Source organism: Mandrillus leucophaeus, unplaced genomic scaffold (assembly GCF_000951045.1).
Source record: "Mandrillus leucophaeus isolate KB7577 unplaced genomic scaffold, Mleu.le_1.0 Scaffold166, whole genome shotgun sequence".
Classification (NCBI taxonomy): Eukaryota; Metazoa; Chordata; class Mammalia; order Primates; family Cercopithecidae; genus Mandrillus; species Mandrillus leucophaeus.
The window spans coordinates 1,958,535-1,974,555 of NW_012101654.1; the positions used below are offsets into that span (position 1 = coordinate 1,958,535).

At 42.4% G+C, this 16,021-nt stretch overlaps 1 protein-coding gene across 1 annotated transcript in view; it reads left to right on the forward strand.

Annotated features, from left to right (window-relative positions):
• ARID1B (AT rich interactive domain 1B (SWI1-like)) overlaps positions 1 to 16,021 on the forward strand; it is a 423,627-nt gene that overhangs the window by 377,137 nt on the left and 30,469 nt on the right. Inside the window, exons 7-9 of the mRNA XM_011976438.1 lie at positions 5,344 to 5,489; positions 12,962 to 13,071; positions 13,794 to 13,952. Of these exons, the coding sequence (XP_011831828.1) occupies positions 5,344 to 5,489; positions 12,962 to 13,071; positions 13,794 to 13,952 (415 nt within the window). The remainder of the gene's footprint in view (positions 1 to 5,343; positions 5,490 to 12,961; positions 13,072 to 13,793; positions 13,953 to 16,021) is intronic.

Consider the following 16,021-nt stretch of genomic DNA (forward strand, 5'->3'; position numbering starts at 1 on the left):
AATAAACTGCTGGAATTGGAACTTTTCGAGGTTTTGAGTCCTGGTTCTGATGACGATTGGGTTTAAGTGATAAACTGCCCCAAATTTTAGTGTTCGCCTAGTTTATTTTGTCAGTAAGCAATCTTTGCTGGTTCATAACTCAGCTGCATCTACAGTGACAGTCCGTATAGAGAAAGTTATGGACACCTGGCACTCGTACTCATTTTCCCAATACAGCGTGCACTGCGTGGTGCTCATTCCGAGCATAACTCAAGGGTGGTATTTGCGGTGGATGTGCTGGAGCTTCCCTCGTGTCTGCCACTGGGACGGGACTTTAAAGTGGCTCCACTCACAGGGTCTGCACTTCCTCTCTCTGTCCCTACCCTTCTCCAAAGAACTGTCTCAGAAACCCATTCATTTTAAAGATAACCTCATACTTCACCGTCTGTCACCGCTGAGAAAATACAGTGTTGATTGCTAAGATGATAAGGCCTAAATATTCTTCTCTACAGCATCAAAATTATTGTACATTTTATTGTAGTTGATTTTAAAACCAGATATTTACAAAGATGTGGGTACTCCATGAACATACTAATATTTTTAACTGCTGAAAGCAAACTGTAGTGGGAAGCGATATTCCTCTTTCTGTTTTCACACTGAACCATTGGAAATAGTCACTTGAAAACTGGTGTTTGCTTTGGGCTTTTTCCCCCAAAGACAGCCCTTTGTTGGGATATAAATATGTGATGTTTGAGAAATCTCCAAAGTGAATAAAAGGAAAAAGTAAAAAAGCTGTTGGGTCATGTGTGCAGTACGAGGGCAGGAACAAGGAGTGCCGTAGGGAAAACTCGCAGGCCCCACTTTTTCAATTATTCTCCCTATAATAACCTGGCTTTGCTTATAGAATGACAGGTTTTAAATACCTCTGGTCCCAACCAGATTTAAATAACGTTCTTCTGGTTATTCCACAGGTCAGCATGTTTAAGTAATAACTCCCCAATTTGAACATTGCCGTTTAAGAGGAGGAGGGAGTGGTGCCATGATCTAGCCCTGGCTAGGCGAGCGCAGTGCCAGTCGGCATCCCGGGGTCTGGGGGCAGCACCACCCAACCAGGGTCACCCCCACAGTGTGCATCTACCGGTTTATTGTAAATGTTTGTCTCCTTACACTCCTGAGATGTTCCTGGGCAGTCATTGCTACAGCCATGGACTCGGCGTCTGCAGAGTCAGGACAGCTGTCCTTTGTAACAGACATGAAGCCCGCAGGGCCCCTGGAAGCCAGAGCCCAAGGGTCTGGGTGGGAGGCTTTACTTTTCCAGGTACAGCTGAGGTTTCTGTAGGGTGTCACATTGGAAATGTGCTGCTCATTTCAATTCGTGTTTTTGCCTGTTTTTGTTTTGTTGCTTTTGAGAAAAACAAGTGATTTACTTCTTCACACTCCTCATTCATGTGGAGCCATCCAAATGTTGCGTTGGTCAGAAGGGGTTCAGCAGCCAGGGAGCGCTGCTGTGGAAGGGACCCAGCTGCTGCTGAGGTCGCCTCGGAACCCAGGTCGCTGTGGTCTCGGGCATTGTATTTTCAGCCCCACCAAACAAGGAGCTTTTTGTTGTGAGCCACAGAGTCCTCCTAGGTTAGCAACACCACGCTAAGCAGGAGTGCTAGGTTAGTTAGGGCGGCAGCCATCCGAGGAGTCCATCCACAGAGCCCGCTGTCTCCACTAACCAAAATCAGTGGCGTGCAGTGCGAGCCTTATTTTGGTATCACGCTCATGTTGCTTGTTCAGAATTACCAAGACTCTTGGCAGTAGTTTCTCAAGCAAGAGCAAATTGGATTTCCTGTGCAGTGGTGAAAGGCTGGCTCTCCCCACCCAGACAGGCACCTGCTGCTCTGCCCTGGCCATGTGTGGCCTGCGCTCCTGGGAGGACTCACTTCCTGCGTTGGAGGCCCAGTAGGCCTGCAGCAGGTATCCAGGGAGCTGTTGTATTCATGTCTCCCACTACCCCTCACTATGGCCACCTCCCTGAAGCCTGTATTCCAGGACTCCTGGAGAGTTTACACCCTCTGGTTTGTCAGCTTTGTACAACTGCAGGTCCATACACCAGACAGATAGAAAGGCATGGTGCAGCAGGCTGCCAGGAGCCAGGTGCTTGGTCTCACTGAGTGTTAGCAGTGTTAGAGTCCCATAGAGAAAGAAGTATAGTATACCGCACTGGTAGTAGATTAGGGAAATTCTATTTCTGCTACTTACTAGCTGTGTGACTTTAGGCAAGTTACGTAACCTTTCTGATCTTTATTGCCTTTATTAATATATGAGCCTTATTCCACCTACCTTCCTCCAGAAATCTAAAACATTAAATGTGTATGCCTAGAATGTGCACCAGGCATGCAATAAATACTTAATTAATTACTGTACTATCATTACCAGCCCTTCCCTGTTCAGTTGTAAAGACTGAAATCCAAAGGACCAGAGCTCCCAGAGCTCCAGTGACAGAGTCAAGACCCCTGGCTTTTTTAACTAAACTTTTAAAACTACAGGATGTGCTTTAATGAAGGACCATTGTAACCAACAACTGACATCCAAGGCATGGACCTTTAAGTCTTTGATGTTTCTTTGTCATTGTTAGTTTAAAGGTATTTCTTAAAACCTGTAGTGTGTGCCTTCATCATCTTCTGGTGATTGAAGATGGACAGTGCTAGCCTGGGGGAGAAATCCTGGATGAGGGCTGGATGGCTACTTCATTCAGTCATTTGCCTGGTAGATTTTCTATTCTGATTCTCTTTTTTACCTTAGTACAAACAAGCGTCTCAAGGAACCGTGAGTTTCCTACATGTTAGTTATACTATATATGAGACGGAATTTAATGGAGGCTTGAAAAGGCGACCATCTTTGTAATGCCTTTTTACAAGAATAAAAATGTTCTTTAGTAATTCATCCCTTTAACAATTTTTTTTTTTTAAGTAACTCTCATGTGCAAGGATTAATTAGGGCCAGCTCCTCCTCTCAGGAGGCTTCCGTACCTAGAAGAACCAAGACATGCATAAATTATTTGCAAAAGAAAGAGCTCAGTGCTGCAAAAAGCATAGATGAAGCTCAGTGGAGAGGCAGGGCTTACTTTCAGGAAGGGTGACGGGGACAGCCATCACAGAGCAGTGGCTGCTAACATGCATCTTGGAGAATGGGCCAAAATTGGCTGTGACTTGGAGGCAGTCACTGACATGGAAGTAACTTTCCAGAAAACGTAACTGTCCACAAGTGAAGGTGCTGTTCAGTGATTATCTGCTAAGACACTGAGAGCAGTCCCATCAGGTGCCACTTTTGAAGCAGTTATATAGATGCTAAATTGTCCGTTGTTTGAAGAACACCTCAGAAGGGATACTTCTAAGGTACTTGACTTAATGCCAACACTCTGCAAGAAGATGTAAAGCCCTGAACCATATAGGGATGTGTTTATAGCTACAGTGCAATGTATGCATAAGTATGTGATGACCTAGAGGTTAATCAGAAGCTGTTGGATGATCTCAGATCTGTTCTTAATGAACTCCAAGGGGTATTCTAATTCTGATTTAGCCGTCTGCAGTTATTCAAAGTGGACCCTCAGGAAGCTAAGAATTGCAGGCTAAAGTAACACCCATTTCTCCCTGAGCCACCCTCATACCTAAGACTCTTTCAGCTTCCAACAATGTTCTTTCCACGCCATCATGGAGCATTAGATTGTACAGAATTTCTCTAGTTTGTCTAATATTTAAAATAGACCAGTTATGCCTTCGATAGCTTGATTTTGCAGATGGCCCATGTTTGAACTTTTTGTACAGACATTTTTCAGTTGAGTCCACTGAAAATAGGTACACAAAAGGAACAGTATATTGTTTTTTAAAAAATGATTTATGGACCAGACATGGTGGCTCACATCCATAATCCCAGCACTTTGGGTGGGCATATCGCTTTGAGCTCAGGAGTTCGAGACCAGCCTGGGCAACATGGCAAAACCCCTTCTCTACAAAAATGAAAAAATTTGCTGGATGCTGCTGGCTCACACCTGTAGTTCCAGCTACTTGGGAGGGTGAGGCTGGAGAGTCACTTGAGCCTGGGAAAGCAGAGGTTGCAGTGAGCCAAGACTGCGCCACTGCACTTCAGCCTTGGCGACAGAATAAGACCCCTCTCAAAAAAATAAAAAAATAAGATTTATATTAATCTTTTAAAGGATCTCATTTTAAAATGTTAACTATTATACCAAGTGGTAGCTTAATGGTGGTGGAGGGGGTTGTGATTACTTAGGAACAGATAGGCAGGATGTCTTTGGAGTTTTACCCCTCTTACTAGCTTGTACTCCTAAGATGAAACATGACTAGCCAAAACTTGGAAAAAATTTTTAAAGGTATGCTCTTTACCTAACAAAAGCTTGACTACAATGGTGGACTCTTTTGACATTTTTGCCACCTTGCTATCGTTTCTCTTTTTAGGGCATTGTAATTTTCCCTGGGATCTCTACACCACTGTGCGGTTTAAGTCTCTCCCCCTCTCCCCCATCTCATTACCAACAGTCAGAGAAGGGACATTGTGTGACAGCTTCAAATCAGAGAGAATACCCTTGACCTCTTTGCAGGAGTGAAGAGAAGTCTGACAGGGCGTAAGACAAAACTAACAAGACTAAGTCACCAAGACCGCCTCGTAGGTCTGCACCACCCTGGGGACGGGCGACTTCATGTTAGAGACATGTGCAGCTGATCTAAGTGCCCATCCTCCTCTGTAACGTAAAAAGCCCAGCTAACACGAAGTGGAAGTCTGATGTCTACTGTGGCACTTTAATGTAGGGAAATTGGTATGTTTTTAATAGAACCTAATTACCAAAGTTAAAGAGTAGGGTCAGAGAGAGTTTTGGAAGTGCTTTCTCCCATATTCATTCCATCAGAAAATTTAGGTCAAAGAAGTTTTTGTAAAAAACATTGCCACACTGCCCAATTGTTTTTCATTTCTTAACCTTTGGGTTTTTATGTGAGGATACTAAGTAGTGTTAATAGTCAGAAGTTAATTTTGCTTGCTTTTGTAATTCCTGTTCTTATTTCAAGTTCCCCCTTTCTTGCTTATATTCCTCTATATAAATAGTAACCTGGAACACTTGACATGATTAAAAATGTGTAATTTATTTGCAGAACTTGTAATATTTGGAATTGTAAAGGGGTGTATTCAAGAGTTACCTAGCAATAGATTTCAGCCTTTCTCTCCAGGAAATAATCTGTTTTACACAAACATGAAAAGTTATAGCCCCACCCCTTACATAAATGCATTAGTAGAAATGACTGCCAGGGCAAACCGCTGCTAATGTGCATGGTCGGTATATGTGTGCTGTGCTTTCTCTTCCTGTAGGCAAGGCAGTTTCCCCGGCATGAACCAGAGTGGACTTATGGCTTCCAGCTCTCCCTACAGCCAGCCCATGAACAACAGCTCTGGCCTGATGAACACGCAGGCGCCGCCCTACAGCATGGCGCCCGCCATGGTGAACAGCTCGACAGGTAACCTCGGCAGCTCCGTGCTCCTGAGCCCCTCCCTCTCCCCTCTCCTCCTCTTAGGCGCCGCCAGTGAATCTGCCTAAACGGCCCGAGAAGGTGGATCGGTTGGCGAAAGTGGGAATCATACTACTTTTCTGCTTCTCAGAAACTCGCTCCATCTATTTAAGACTTGAGAATTACATTTTATGTAAATTATTTTTATTCAGTCTGTGTTTGTATAACAAGTGGACACATTTCAACTATTATTGGAGATTGTTAAATATACACACTATATTCTCTTTCTCTTTGGGAATTATCAGTATTGGAAGATCCTCAAATTCTCTCCATTGGGTAGTGATGGAGACAGACATTTCGAATTCGCATTTCAGGGGAAATGGTTGGAAGGGCAGAGCAAAGGGGGTTTGAAGTAGTTTTTACATTTACACCTTACACCTCTAAATGTATGCTTGGAAGCAGCTGCTTCGTAAGTGCTCTGTGCAGATTGTCTCTATTGGGAAACTGTTTTAAATGTTTCACGATGTTTAGTTATTTTAACCCATTTCATAATCTCCAAGGTAGCGTTCTTAAAAGTCATGCCTGATGAGTGCAGGGATGAGTAGCCAATGTGTGGAAAACATCGAGAGTGTCTAAAACTGTGCACATCTCCCATGATCTTAGACTCTGCAAGATCCTTCAACCCCCTCCTCTGGTTCCGTAATTACCTTAAGACAATGAGTGCCACTTTTTACATAAAGTGATGTGTATTTCAAGCGACCTGTTACTCTCTGTCACATGTTAGAATGGATCTCACTGGAGGATTCCCTCCTTCAGAGACTGCAGAGAGTGGCTTAGCCAGTGTGTATCCTGTGATGCCCTGTGATGCATTAGGAGTGCATGGGAGAGCCAGAGCCTTGGTTCTTTCTGATGATGTTTTTTCATTTCTTCTGCCTTTCACTTCCTTTTTCGCCTCTCTCTTTGAAAGGCCTCCCCAGAAGTTCATGTTTCTCTGTCAGACGGAACAGGCAGTGAGAGGCTGGGCTCGCCTCCTGTCTGAGCTGCATCATTGATTTCTAGGACCTAATTGAGGGGTGGTATTCCGTGATGACTTCTCTTGAAAGATTTGTGAAAGAGGAACACATAGAAATTCATGGTAAAAATGAAGGTTTTTAAATAAATAAAATAGCCCTTCCTGATGCTGCGTTGAGTGCTTCTCCATCACAATTTGGTGGGTGTTTTACATTCGAGATGAAGGTGAAAAGCTTGCAAACAGCCTGTTAGCTGGAAGCCTCCTCTTTCCCTAAGCAGTGCTGGCCCAGGTAACAGAGTATTGGGTTGTGACATTCTGTTTTGTCTGACTTGCTGAAATAAAATTACTTGAGAGCATTAAAACCACACAATCAGTTTTCACCTACTGTTAGCAGTGCTCATTTTTCCCTTCTTCCTTTGGACCCCAGAGCCACAAAAACAACCAACAACAAGCAGATGGCACAGTGCCCTGCCTCAGAAGATTTATGTATTCCTAAGGAACAGCCAGCTTAATGGAGATTTACAGAGAGGGTTTCTTTCTATTATTATTATTCAGATAATTCGACTATTCGTTATTCCATGCAGAAGAAATTGGTTCAGTGAAAGGCTATCCATCCTCACGATCTTTTGTATGGGGTGGTAGTATATTTTTTACTGCATTGTACATTTTGAAACATTGAATTTTTAATAATTTAAACATCCAGTTTTCCTCTACACATTGATCTGATTTTATCCCACCTTTATTAAGTGAAATGCACGTCAGAGGAGGAGTAGCCATTTAGCATTGGCTGTGCATCTAGCGGCAGGTACACGTGAATCTGCTGTTACTGCGTTCTGATCTCTCAGAGAGACAGGAGTGACAGAGAGCATTACAGCACAGCCGTGTGAGCATCGGGATGTGCAAGTGTCCACCTGACTGCACAAAAGATGGGCCAGAAATGGTGGGATCACCATCACTTCAGTCTCCTTGGTTTGGGCCCACGGAGATAAATTACCAGTGATAACAGCAAAGCATTTCTCCATCAAAATATACTTTTGGAGAAAGCGAGGACAGTACAAATGATGACCAGGTCTGGTGGTGGAATTTTCTGAACCTCAGCAGCCAGTGCAACTGGCATTCCAGCATGCTCTTTGCTGAGTTCAAACAACTGTGTTGTAGACAGTGTACGGGGCCAAAAAAAAAATCCTCCTGTGTAGTGACAAATTGTTACAGGCTTCAGTGAGCAAGTAATTATTTAAATGGAGTCAGTGTGAGTATAAATGTGACAACTATTTCTTCACTTAAAATGCCAAGGGAAGTAGGATGGTAAGCAGTGGGAATTTTTCCCTCTAAAGAGCTTTTTTTGGTTTTGTTTTGTTTCAATTATTTAGATTAAAAGGTTAGAATTATGTATTACTGTGGGCAAAATTACAAATCATGTATACCCTTATTAAATACACTGTCATACAATACATGTGTCTTGGGTTAGGTTTTACTTATTTGTGTTGAGTTTTATAATATTCATTAGTCATTTACACTTGTCTGCATATAAACCATCATCTTAAAGTGGACATCTAAATTCCAAAAAATATATCTCCCATCTGTGGTTCTAAGTTTGCCTCACCAGACGTTACTCCACAAAATGTAGGGCATTTCTCCCACTGCCACGTATAAATAGTACAGGAGCGGCCATATGTGCCGCTGGAACCAGGCTTTTCTCACAGAGAGCCCTGGGCACCTTCCAGAAGTGAGTCCTTCTGCTAACCTAGCACCGCTCAGTCCCACACGCAAATGTCCTGTTAATGCCCTGCCAGCACAGGGTACCAACCCCGGTAGGCCTTTACAAAGAAAAAGACAATCACACTGCCACAAAAAGTGTGAACCTCCTACCTCCGGACCTCCCGCAATGCTTGTTAAAACTACCGATTCCGGGGCTCCCTTCAGAATTCTTGAGGGGAGTCCAGGAATCCGCACCCCTGAGCACCTCTGCAGGGAGTTTTCCTGCATGCAAGCTCAAGTTTGAGAAGCGCCAGTGTGGCGGTATTTCGCTCAACAGTCTCCTGGCAGATCTGCCTCCAGCTCTATGGGGCATTTGCTGTTTACCAGATGATTTGCTGTTTTGAAACTGAAAAACAAGAAAAGATTCACAAAACTACGCCTAGAGTATCAGTCTTGCAGCTAGATCACTGTTTTCTGTCTTGGGACTTCAGGGCCTCTCACAAAGGAAGGTTTGGGTCTTCAGCACCATTGCAAGGGGCTGGTTGTCCGGAGTGTTGGTAGCGGTTGCTGGGGTGCCCACTTGCATGCTTGCTCTAAGGTAATGATTTCAGGTGAATTGCTGCCCTCCCCCCATATACAAAGGACTTGATAAAAGGGTTTTGATAAATTATGAAAACCAATCTCTTAAACTGGGGGAAAATATATCCTGAGATTATGCCAAAGTATGTGGACGGCTCCAGACTCTGTAGGTGGCTGGGGGAGCTGCTTTCCTCGGAAAGCCACCCAGCATGGCCAGTGTCCTGGGGGTGGCCACAGTGGGGAGGGGCGCTGATGGCAATGATGGGGTATGCAGGGCCTCCAGGGTGCTCGTCGGCTCCACCCTGTGCCGTGGAGGGTCCTCCCGGTCAGGGCTGTCAGGGCCTTGCATATCCAATGAGAGCAATGCGTCTCGCCAGCCCTTCTCAGATCCTGTGTGTGTTACCTTCACGGTGGACTTTCTATCTTGCCACATGTAAACATAGTCATGAATATCCATGGATGTACATACATAGATCAGCTCTCTGTGTTTTCTTTTTTTTTTTTTTTTTTTTTTTTTTTTTTTTTGAGACGGAGTCTCGCTCAATCGGCCAGGCTGCAGTGCAGTGGCGCAATCTCGGCTCACTGCAAGCTCCGCCTCCCGGGTTCACGCCATTCTCCTGGCTCAGCCTCCCGAGTAGCTGGGACTACAGGCGCGCACCACCACGCCGGGCTAATTTTTTGCATTTTTAGTAGAGACGGGGTTTCACCGTGTTAGCCAGGATGGTCTCGATCTCCTGACCTCGTGACCCGCCCGCCTCAGCCTCCCAAAGTGCTGCGATTACAGGCGTGAGTCACCGCGCCCGGCCAGCTCTCTGTGTTTTCAAAAACAAGAAATCATATATTTTGCAGTCTGGTATATTACCATAAAAAGAAAAGAACTGTGCATTTCTGACCTATTTCACCATCTTCTGGGAATGATTTTGCAGACTTGTGAGGAGACTGAGTAAAGGAAGCGGACGAAAGCAGGCATGAGTGTTGAAGTTCGGTTTGACTCATGTCATATGTTCTTTACGTTCCTTTTGAATATATTAAATCCAGTGTGGAATAGCTGCCTTAGGACCTGGACCCACACTTACTTTAAGAAATCATTCTAGTTCTTAAATTTCAATGGTAAAGCCAGAGGCTGGTGCTTAAAACATATTTACAGTACTCAAGCAGCACTTTCTGCAGTCACAGATTCTTTACTGCCCCTTTTTATGTCTGAACTTTACATACTGGATTACTCATGTCAATAGGAGAAAGAACAGTGCCTTGATTTAACACGTCCTTGTAATAGTAGTGGTCCTTCTCTTCTGGGAAAGGAGAAAAAATAGTGCCCCCGGAGTCCCATTGCCTTGGGAGGCATATGGCTCTTTTCAGTGATTCATTGAGAATTCTGGTAAGAAGTCAAAAATAGGCCGGGTGCGGTGGCTCAAGCCTGTAATCCCAGCACTTTGGGAGGCCGAGACGGGCGGATCACGAGGTCAGGAGGTCGAGAGCATCCTGGCTAACACGGTGAAACCCCGTCTCTACTAAAAAAAATACAAAAAAGTAGCCGGGCGAGGTGGCGGGCGCCTGTAGTCCCAGCTACTCGGGAGGCTGAGGCAGGAGAATGGCATAAACCCGGAAGGCGGAGCTTGCAGTGAGCTGAGATCCGGCCACTGCACTCCAGCCTGGGCGACAGAGCGAGACTCTGTCTCAAAAAAAAAAAAAAAAAAAAAAAGTCAAAAATAAGCATTTCAATAAAAAGAATAGTAAAAACCACAGTAAGGAAAGACCTTCTAATCCATTTAGTTAAAATAAACCATATATTTTATAAGGTAGAAATATTAAATAGAACTCTTTATTACTCTAAATTCTATCCTTACTTATCTCTCAAAATAATAGAACAGTGCCACTTGTGATAATTTTTCTATTTGCACACCCAAAATGCCTGTTTTAAAATATATAATAGAGAATGAGGAAATTTGGGGAATTTCAGACCAACAATATGTTTATATTCATGTAAGTCTGATTTTCAAATCAGTGTAAATTGTCAGTAATTTCCATAATACATATTGGCCTAGTTCTGTGTGCTTACAAGTTGCTTTTGTGTACGCTAACACATTTAATGCGTAAAATAGAATCTTACTATTCCCGCCTTCAAAATAATATTCATACATAATTTATTGTAAATACTGACAAAACTACCACTTAAAACCATTGGAGAAGCGCGATGCCACAGAAGCCATGTGCCCATGACTTTACCGCTTTCTCTGGAATTGTTTTGGCTGTCATTCCTTTGAACCCACTCTGAATCAACTAGCCAGGACATGTGGACTCGCATACATAAGCCCCTGTTTTCGCACTCATCCTGCTCTTTTATCCTGCTATTCTTCTGAACAGGGTGTTTTTTAATGTACAGGTTTACTAATTCATATCTCGTTAGACCCCAGAGACAAAACTGCGTGGAAGCAGTCCAATCCGCTGCTTTGAACAAGGCGGTCTTCGTGGTGTAATATCTCTCAGCTGCTTGAGGTTTCACACATTCACAAAAATAACAGCATTTTTAGCTGATCCCAATAGATTTTTCTCTGCAGCTGCATCACTTGAAAAAGCTTTTTGTTCCAGTTCTTAAAGTCTAAGTATTGAAAGTAATTTGAAAAAAAGAAAAACATCCCAATTATGATTTGTGTGTGTTGTGATGACTTTAAGGACTGACTGGGCTGCAAATGGGCTTTGAAAAGCAAGCCAATGTGCCCGTGGAAAATACGGGATTTCAAAGTGTATTGTTGAGTGTGCTGATGTAAACTCATGGGCACGTGGCAGGGTAGGCTTTTTTGGCAGGACCTATGGTCTCAACCTGCAGTGATGCTAACGATATTAGCAAATTAGCACCACAAAGCTTGCCAGCTAATTCACCAGAGCCTGCTCACTCTCTCACTGCTGTAATTAAAACTAATTATTTTCTAAAACATAGTAATACATGAATATGTGCAATAATCATTTTGTAGTGGGCAATCTGCAGAGCCTTTTTTAAAGCTTTTTTTTTTTTTCTTGGCACATGACGCTACATGTGTCCCGTCTTGGTTGAGCCAGCACTTTGATTTGCAGAATGTAGAATGGGCCCTGTTCATCAAACCTCAGGTTTATTTTCATCTGAAATAGGCCTAGTTTCTGGTTCCCTCTCATGTATAGGGCTCATCATTCTCTCCCCTCTCTCTCCTTCCCTCTCTTCCTCACTCTGACTCCTCACATCTGGTTGGTGCCTCACTCGCAGCCCCTGCAGCCCAGTGTTCCGCAGATGGTTTTCACAGTGGGGTTCTGTAGAAATTCAGCTGTCATTCCCTGGATAGCTACACTGATTCTTTACTCTAGCCTTGTTCTTCCATTAAAAAGAAATCTAACCCCATATTTTTAACCCGAAAATGTCTACTGGTATCTGCAATGAATGTGTGTAGAAATCAGTTGTTCTTTGGTGAACCTTTCATGCTAAAGCCTAGATAGAATTGATTGGATTTCTGAGCCTAGGGCTAGAAAATGTGGTGTTGACTCTGGAGCTGCTGTGGGCCTCTGACCTGGGCATCAAGCTGCTGTCAGGGTTAATGACCACAGGCTCTCAGACTTTCTCAAAGTAATCAGAAATCCTTTCCTTCAAAAATTTATTTCTAATTATATTGTTTTTGAAGCCGTCTGCTGTGATTGTCTTCCCTTATTGTTGACTAGACCACATGCAATAGATAAGGTTTTCAGAAGAAACACTGTGAAATGTCAAATAATTTTGCAAACTATAGATTATTTGCACCTATGAAATTAAGAAGGCGCTAAATCCTCTAGTACCTAGGTAAAAAATATGCACACCCAACATTTGCTTCCAACTCCTGATTAGTAATTTAAACATTTGCCTTATTTCCACTTGTTGCCTACTCTTTCAAGGGTATAATAATTTTGAAAAAATAATATTGACATAAGTTGACCTTCAGTGGTTTGGGTCTTAAGCATACAGAATGACTGCCCTTTTTTTTTTTTTTTTAGATAAAAAAGGATTTTGCCAGAATGCGGTGCTGTTTGCATTTCAGAAATTAATATGCTCCCCATTACAATTTCTTTTTTCTTTTTTTCCTTCAAGGGAAATGCAAGGGCCTCCTGCTTCACTCTGTAACTTGTGTTGGCAGGAGTACAGTCTGAAGAATTACATGTATAATCCTAAACTCTTTCTCCTGTTTTCGATTAGCATCTATGGGTCTTGCAGATATGATGTCTCCTGGTGAATCCAAACTGCCCCTGCCTCTCAAAGCAGACGGCAAAGAAGAAGGCACTCCACAGCCCGAGAGCAAGTCAAAGGTACTTCCTTCCGCCTCTGCACGCAGTGTGGGGTCTGCCTAGCAAAAAGCTGCCATGTCGTTCTCTCTTCACTGGTGTTGGCCGCCACTTTTTTTTCGTTTCGTCTCCTCTGCATGCCTTCATTTTGTGCAACATGTTCGTAGTCTTCTTTTCTTTCCCCAGCCCCTTCATGGTGTGGATCTGAAAGTTACTAGTTCTTATGGCATTAACTCATGGTTGGGGGAGAGGGGTGGAGGGACAAGACCCACCTAAGAAAAATGCTTCGGGGTGGGGAGAGGTAGGGGTCCTGCCTGGTTTCGGTACTTGCAGCCATTTTCTCTGCCTTCAGTTTATAGCTTCCTGTTTTGGCCGCCTCAGCAACAACAACATACTTAATATTTTGCTTTCCTGCCTTATTTGATAAATAAGGTGAACAGCTTTTTTTTTTTTCTTTCTTTCATAAGGGGTAACCCATGCTTAGCATTCCATGTAAGCTTGAAGTAAGCATGGTGGCGTACTGGCCTTCTCCAGCATCCAGCAGACTTACCCAATTATACTAATTAAGAATGTTGTTTTAATACCTTTATCTATGTGTGGTTTTGTGTGTTTGTTTGTACGTGTCTTTATATATATATAGTATATATATATAAATTAGTTTGTTAAAGTGGATGTACTTTTTGTTATTTTAAATAAAGTTTGCCCTACCTTTGTCATTTTTTTTTTTTTTTATTCCTCTACCACAGGATAGCTACAGCTCTCAGGGTATTTCTCAGCCCCCAACCCCAGGCAACCTGCCAGTCCCTTCCCCAATGTCCCCCAGCTCTGCTAGCATCTCCTCATTTCATGGAGATGAAAGTGATAGCATTAGCAGCCCAGGCTGGCCAAAGACTCCATCAAGCCCTGTAAGTGGCTCTGGTTTTTTTTGTTTTTTTTGTTTTTTGTTTTTTTGGGGTTTTTTGATAATTAATTAATTCTACTTGAATGCTTGCTTGTTTATTTGTTTTATAAGACTTTTTCTTCATTATTTATCCATGAAAGGGTTTTCTTTATAAATAATAATATTAGTGACAAAATGAATAGTTTGCGTGCATCAGAGAAGTTGATTTCTGGTAATGAAAACTGTTATAAAGAAGCACCTCTATACAAAGCATGCGAGTGTGTTAACTGGGTCCAAACTCCTTCACACAGTGACTTTTTTTAAATGTCTAATCCATTATGCACTTATAGAAGATTTTTCAAATGCGTTACTTCTCCATTTATATGGGAACTAATAGCAGCCATTGACTGAATGATAAGTTTGGCCCCTGACCTGTATTTTGCATGTTCTATCTATTTCAAAACTGCCTGCCTGAAAGAAGTAAATATTCAATCTGGGTATGGTTTAGCGTAACATTAGCCCTGCTTTATTTTCAACCCATTTGTCTGAAATTAATAAAAACGTAGAAATGTTAGTATGTGAATGAATTTTTAGCTTAATAATGTGTACCGATGTTAGAATCAGTTGAAATAGAACAGTTGTATTCTGCACAAGACTGCTGATAATCTTGAAATTAAGTGTTGATTTCTGTATGATATATAAATTATAACAAAAATGTCATGGATGTATCAGGGAATTTTGTAAGCCTCAATGTTCTTCTGACCCTAGAAGTGGGCTGTTAGTTTCCTACTAAAGAAATTCTGTACCATTAGAGAAAAAAAAAAGTAATGGTGCTGTAGCAACCTTTATTTTACATTCATATAAAGCATCAAAAGATCTTAAAAAAAAAAAAAAAAAAAAAGCCTTAACATGCAATTACTTGCCAAGAAGGCTTAATTAACATGCTCATTTCTGTAAGACGATGTATTGACGAGCACGGCTCAGGAAGGCAAGTTGGAGGCAAGAAGACCCTAGCTGTGCAGAATCTGGCAATCTAGTCAAAACCCCAAAAGGAGGCTGCTATTAATTATCCATTCACTGGTTTAAACAGATAGAGCCTGAAGGCTTGAAGAGTTGGTTGTTCTAGTAAATGTTTGTAAAATTCACATACAGCTCTAGGATAACCAGCATTTTCCCTTTCAGAGGAAGAAAGGGCGATATTCGCTCTTACCTTCTCTGTAGCTACATTTTGATTTTGCAGCACCCGAGATGAAACAGAAAGCGCTTCTAGGATGGGTATAGCAGACAGAGCGCTTCTAGGAGGGGTGCGTCGGAACTCGCAGGAAGGGGCGCGACTCCTGCATTTTGATGTCTTTGTGTTATTCGCTTTGAGTCTCAGAAGGCAGACAACATTGTGTGTTTATCCCTCTTGGTCTACCCTGGTTTTTTGTTTTGTTTTCTTTTTTTAATAGGAAAAGCATTCCTGAATCAGTAATGCTCTCAAGTTAACAGGTAGAATTCAGATAACTTTTTGAAAGTATTTGTGCGTTAGCCCAGAGGGAGAATTTCAGAGGTTAAAAATAATAATCTTTAAAACTTAAGATAATAATTAAGGGCTGGGTGCAGTGGCTTACGCCTGTAATCCCAGCACTTTGGGAGGCCAAGGTGGGTGGATCACCTGAGGTCAGGCGTTCGAGACCAGCCTGGCCAACATGGTGAAACCTTGTCTCTACTAAAAATACAAAAATGAGCCAGGCATAGTGACAGGCACCTGTAATCCCAGCTACTCGGGAGTCTGAGGCAGGAGAATCGCTTGAACCCGGGAGGCAGAGGTTGCAGTGAGCCAAGATCATGCCACTGCACTTCAGCCTGGGCAACAGAGTGAGACTCCATCTCAAAAAAAATAAAAATAAAAAAATAAGAATAAGAACTTATTAAAAACAAAGACTAACAATAGACCGTATTATATTGTTTAAAACTTTTCATCTTTCTAATTTCATTGACTTATAAAGAAGGCTTGAATTAGTCACAATATTTTAATTCACTAGTTAAGATTATCTCCATCTACTGTAGGAGACTATCAAAATCTGACTTTCTCCTTTAATGTAAGACAAT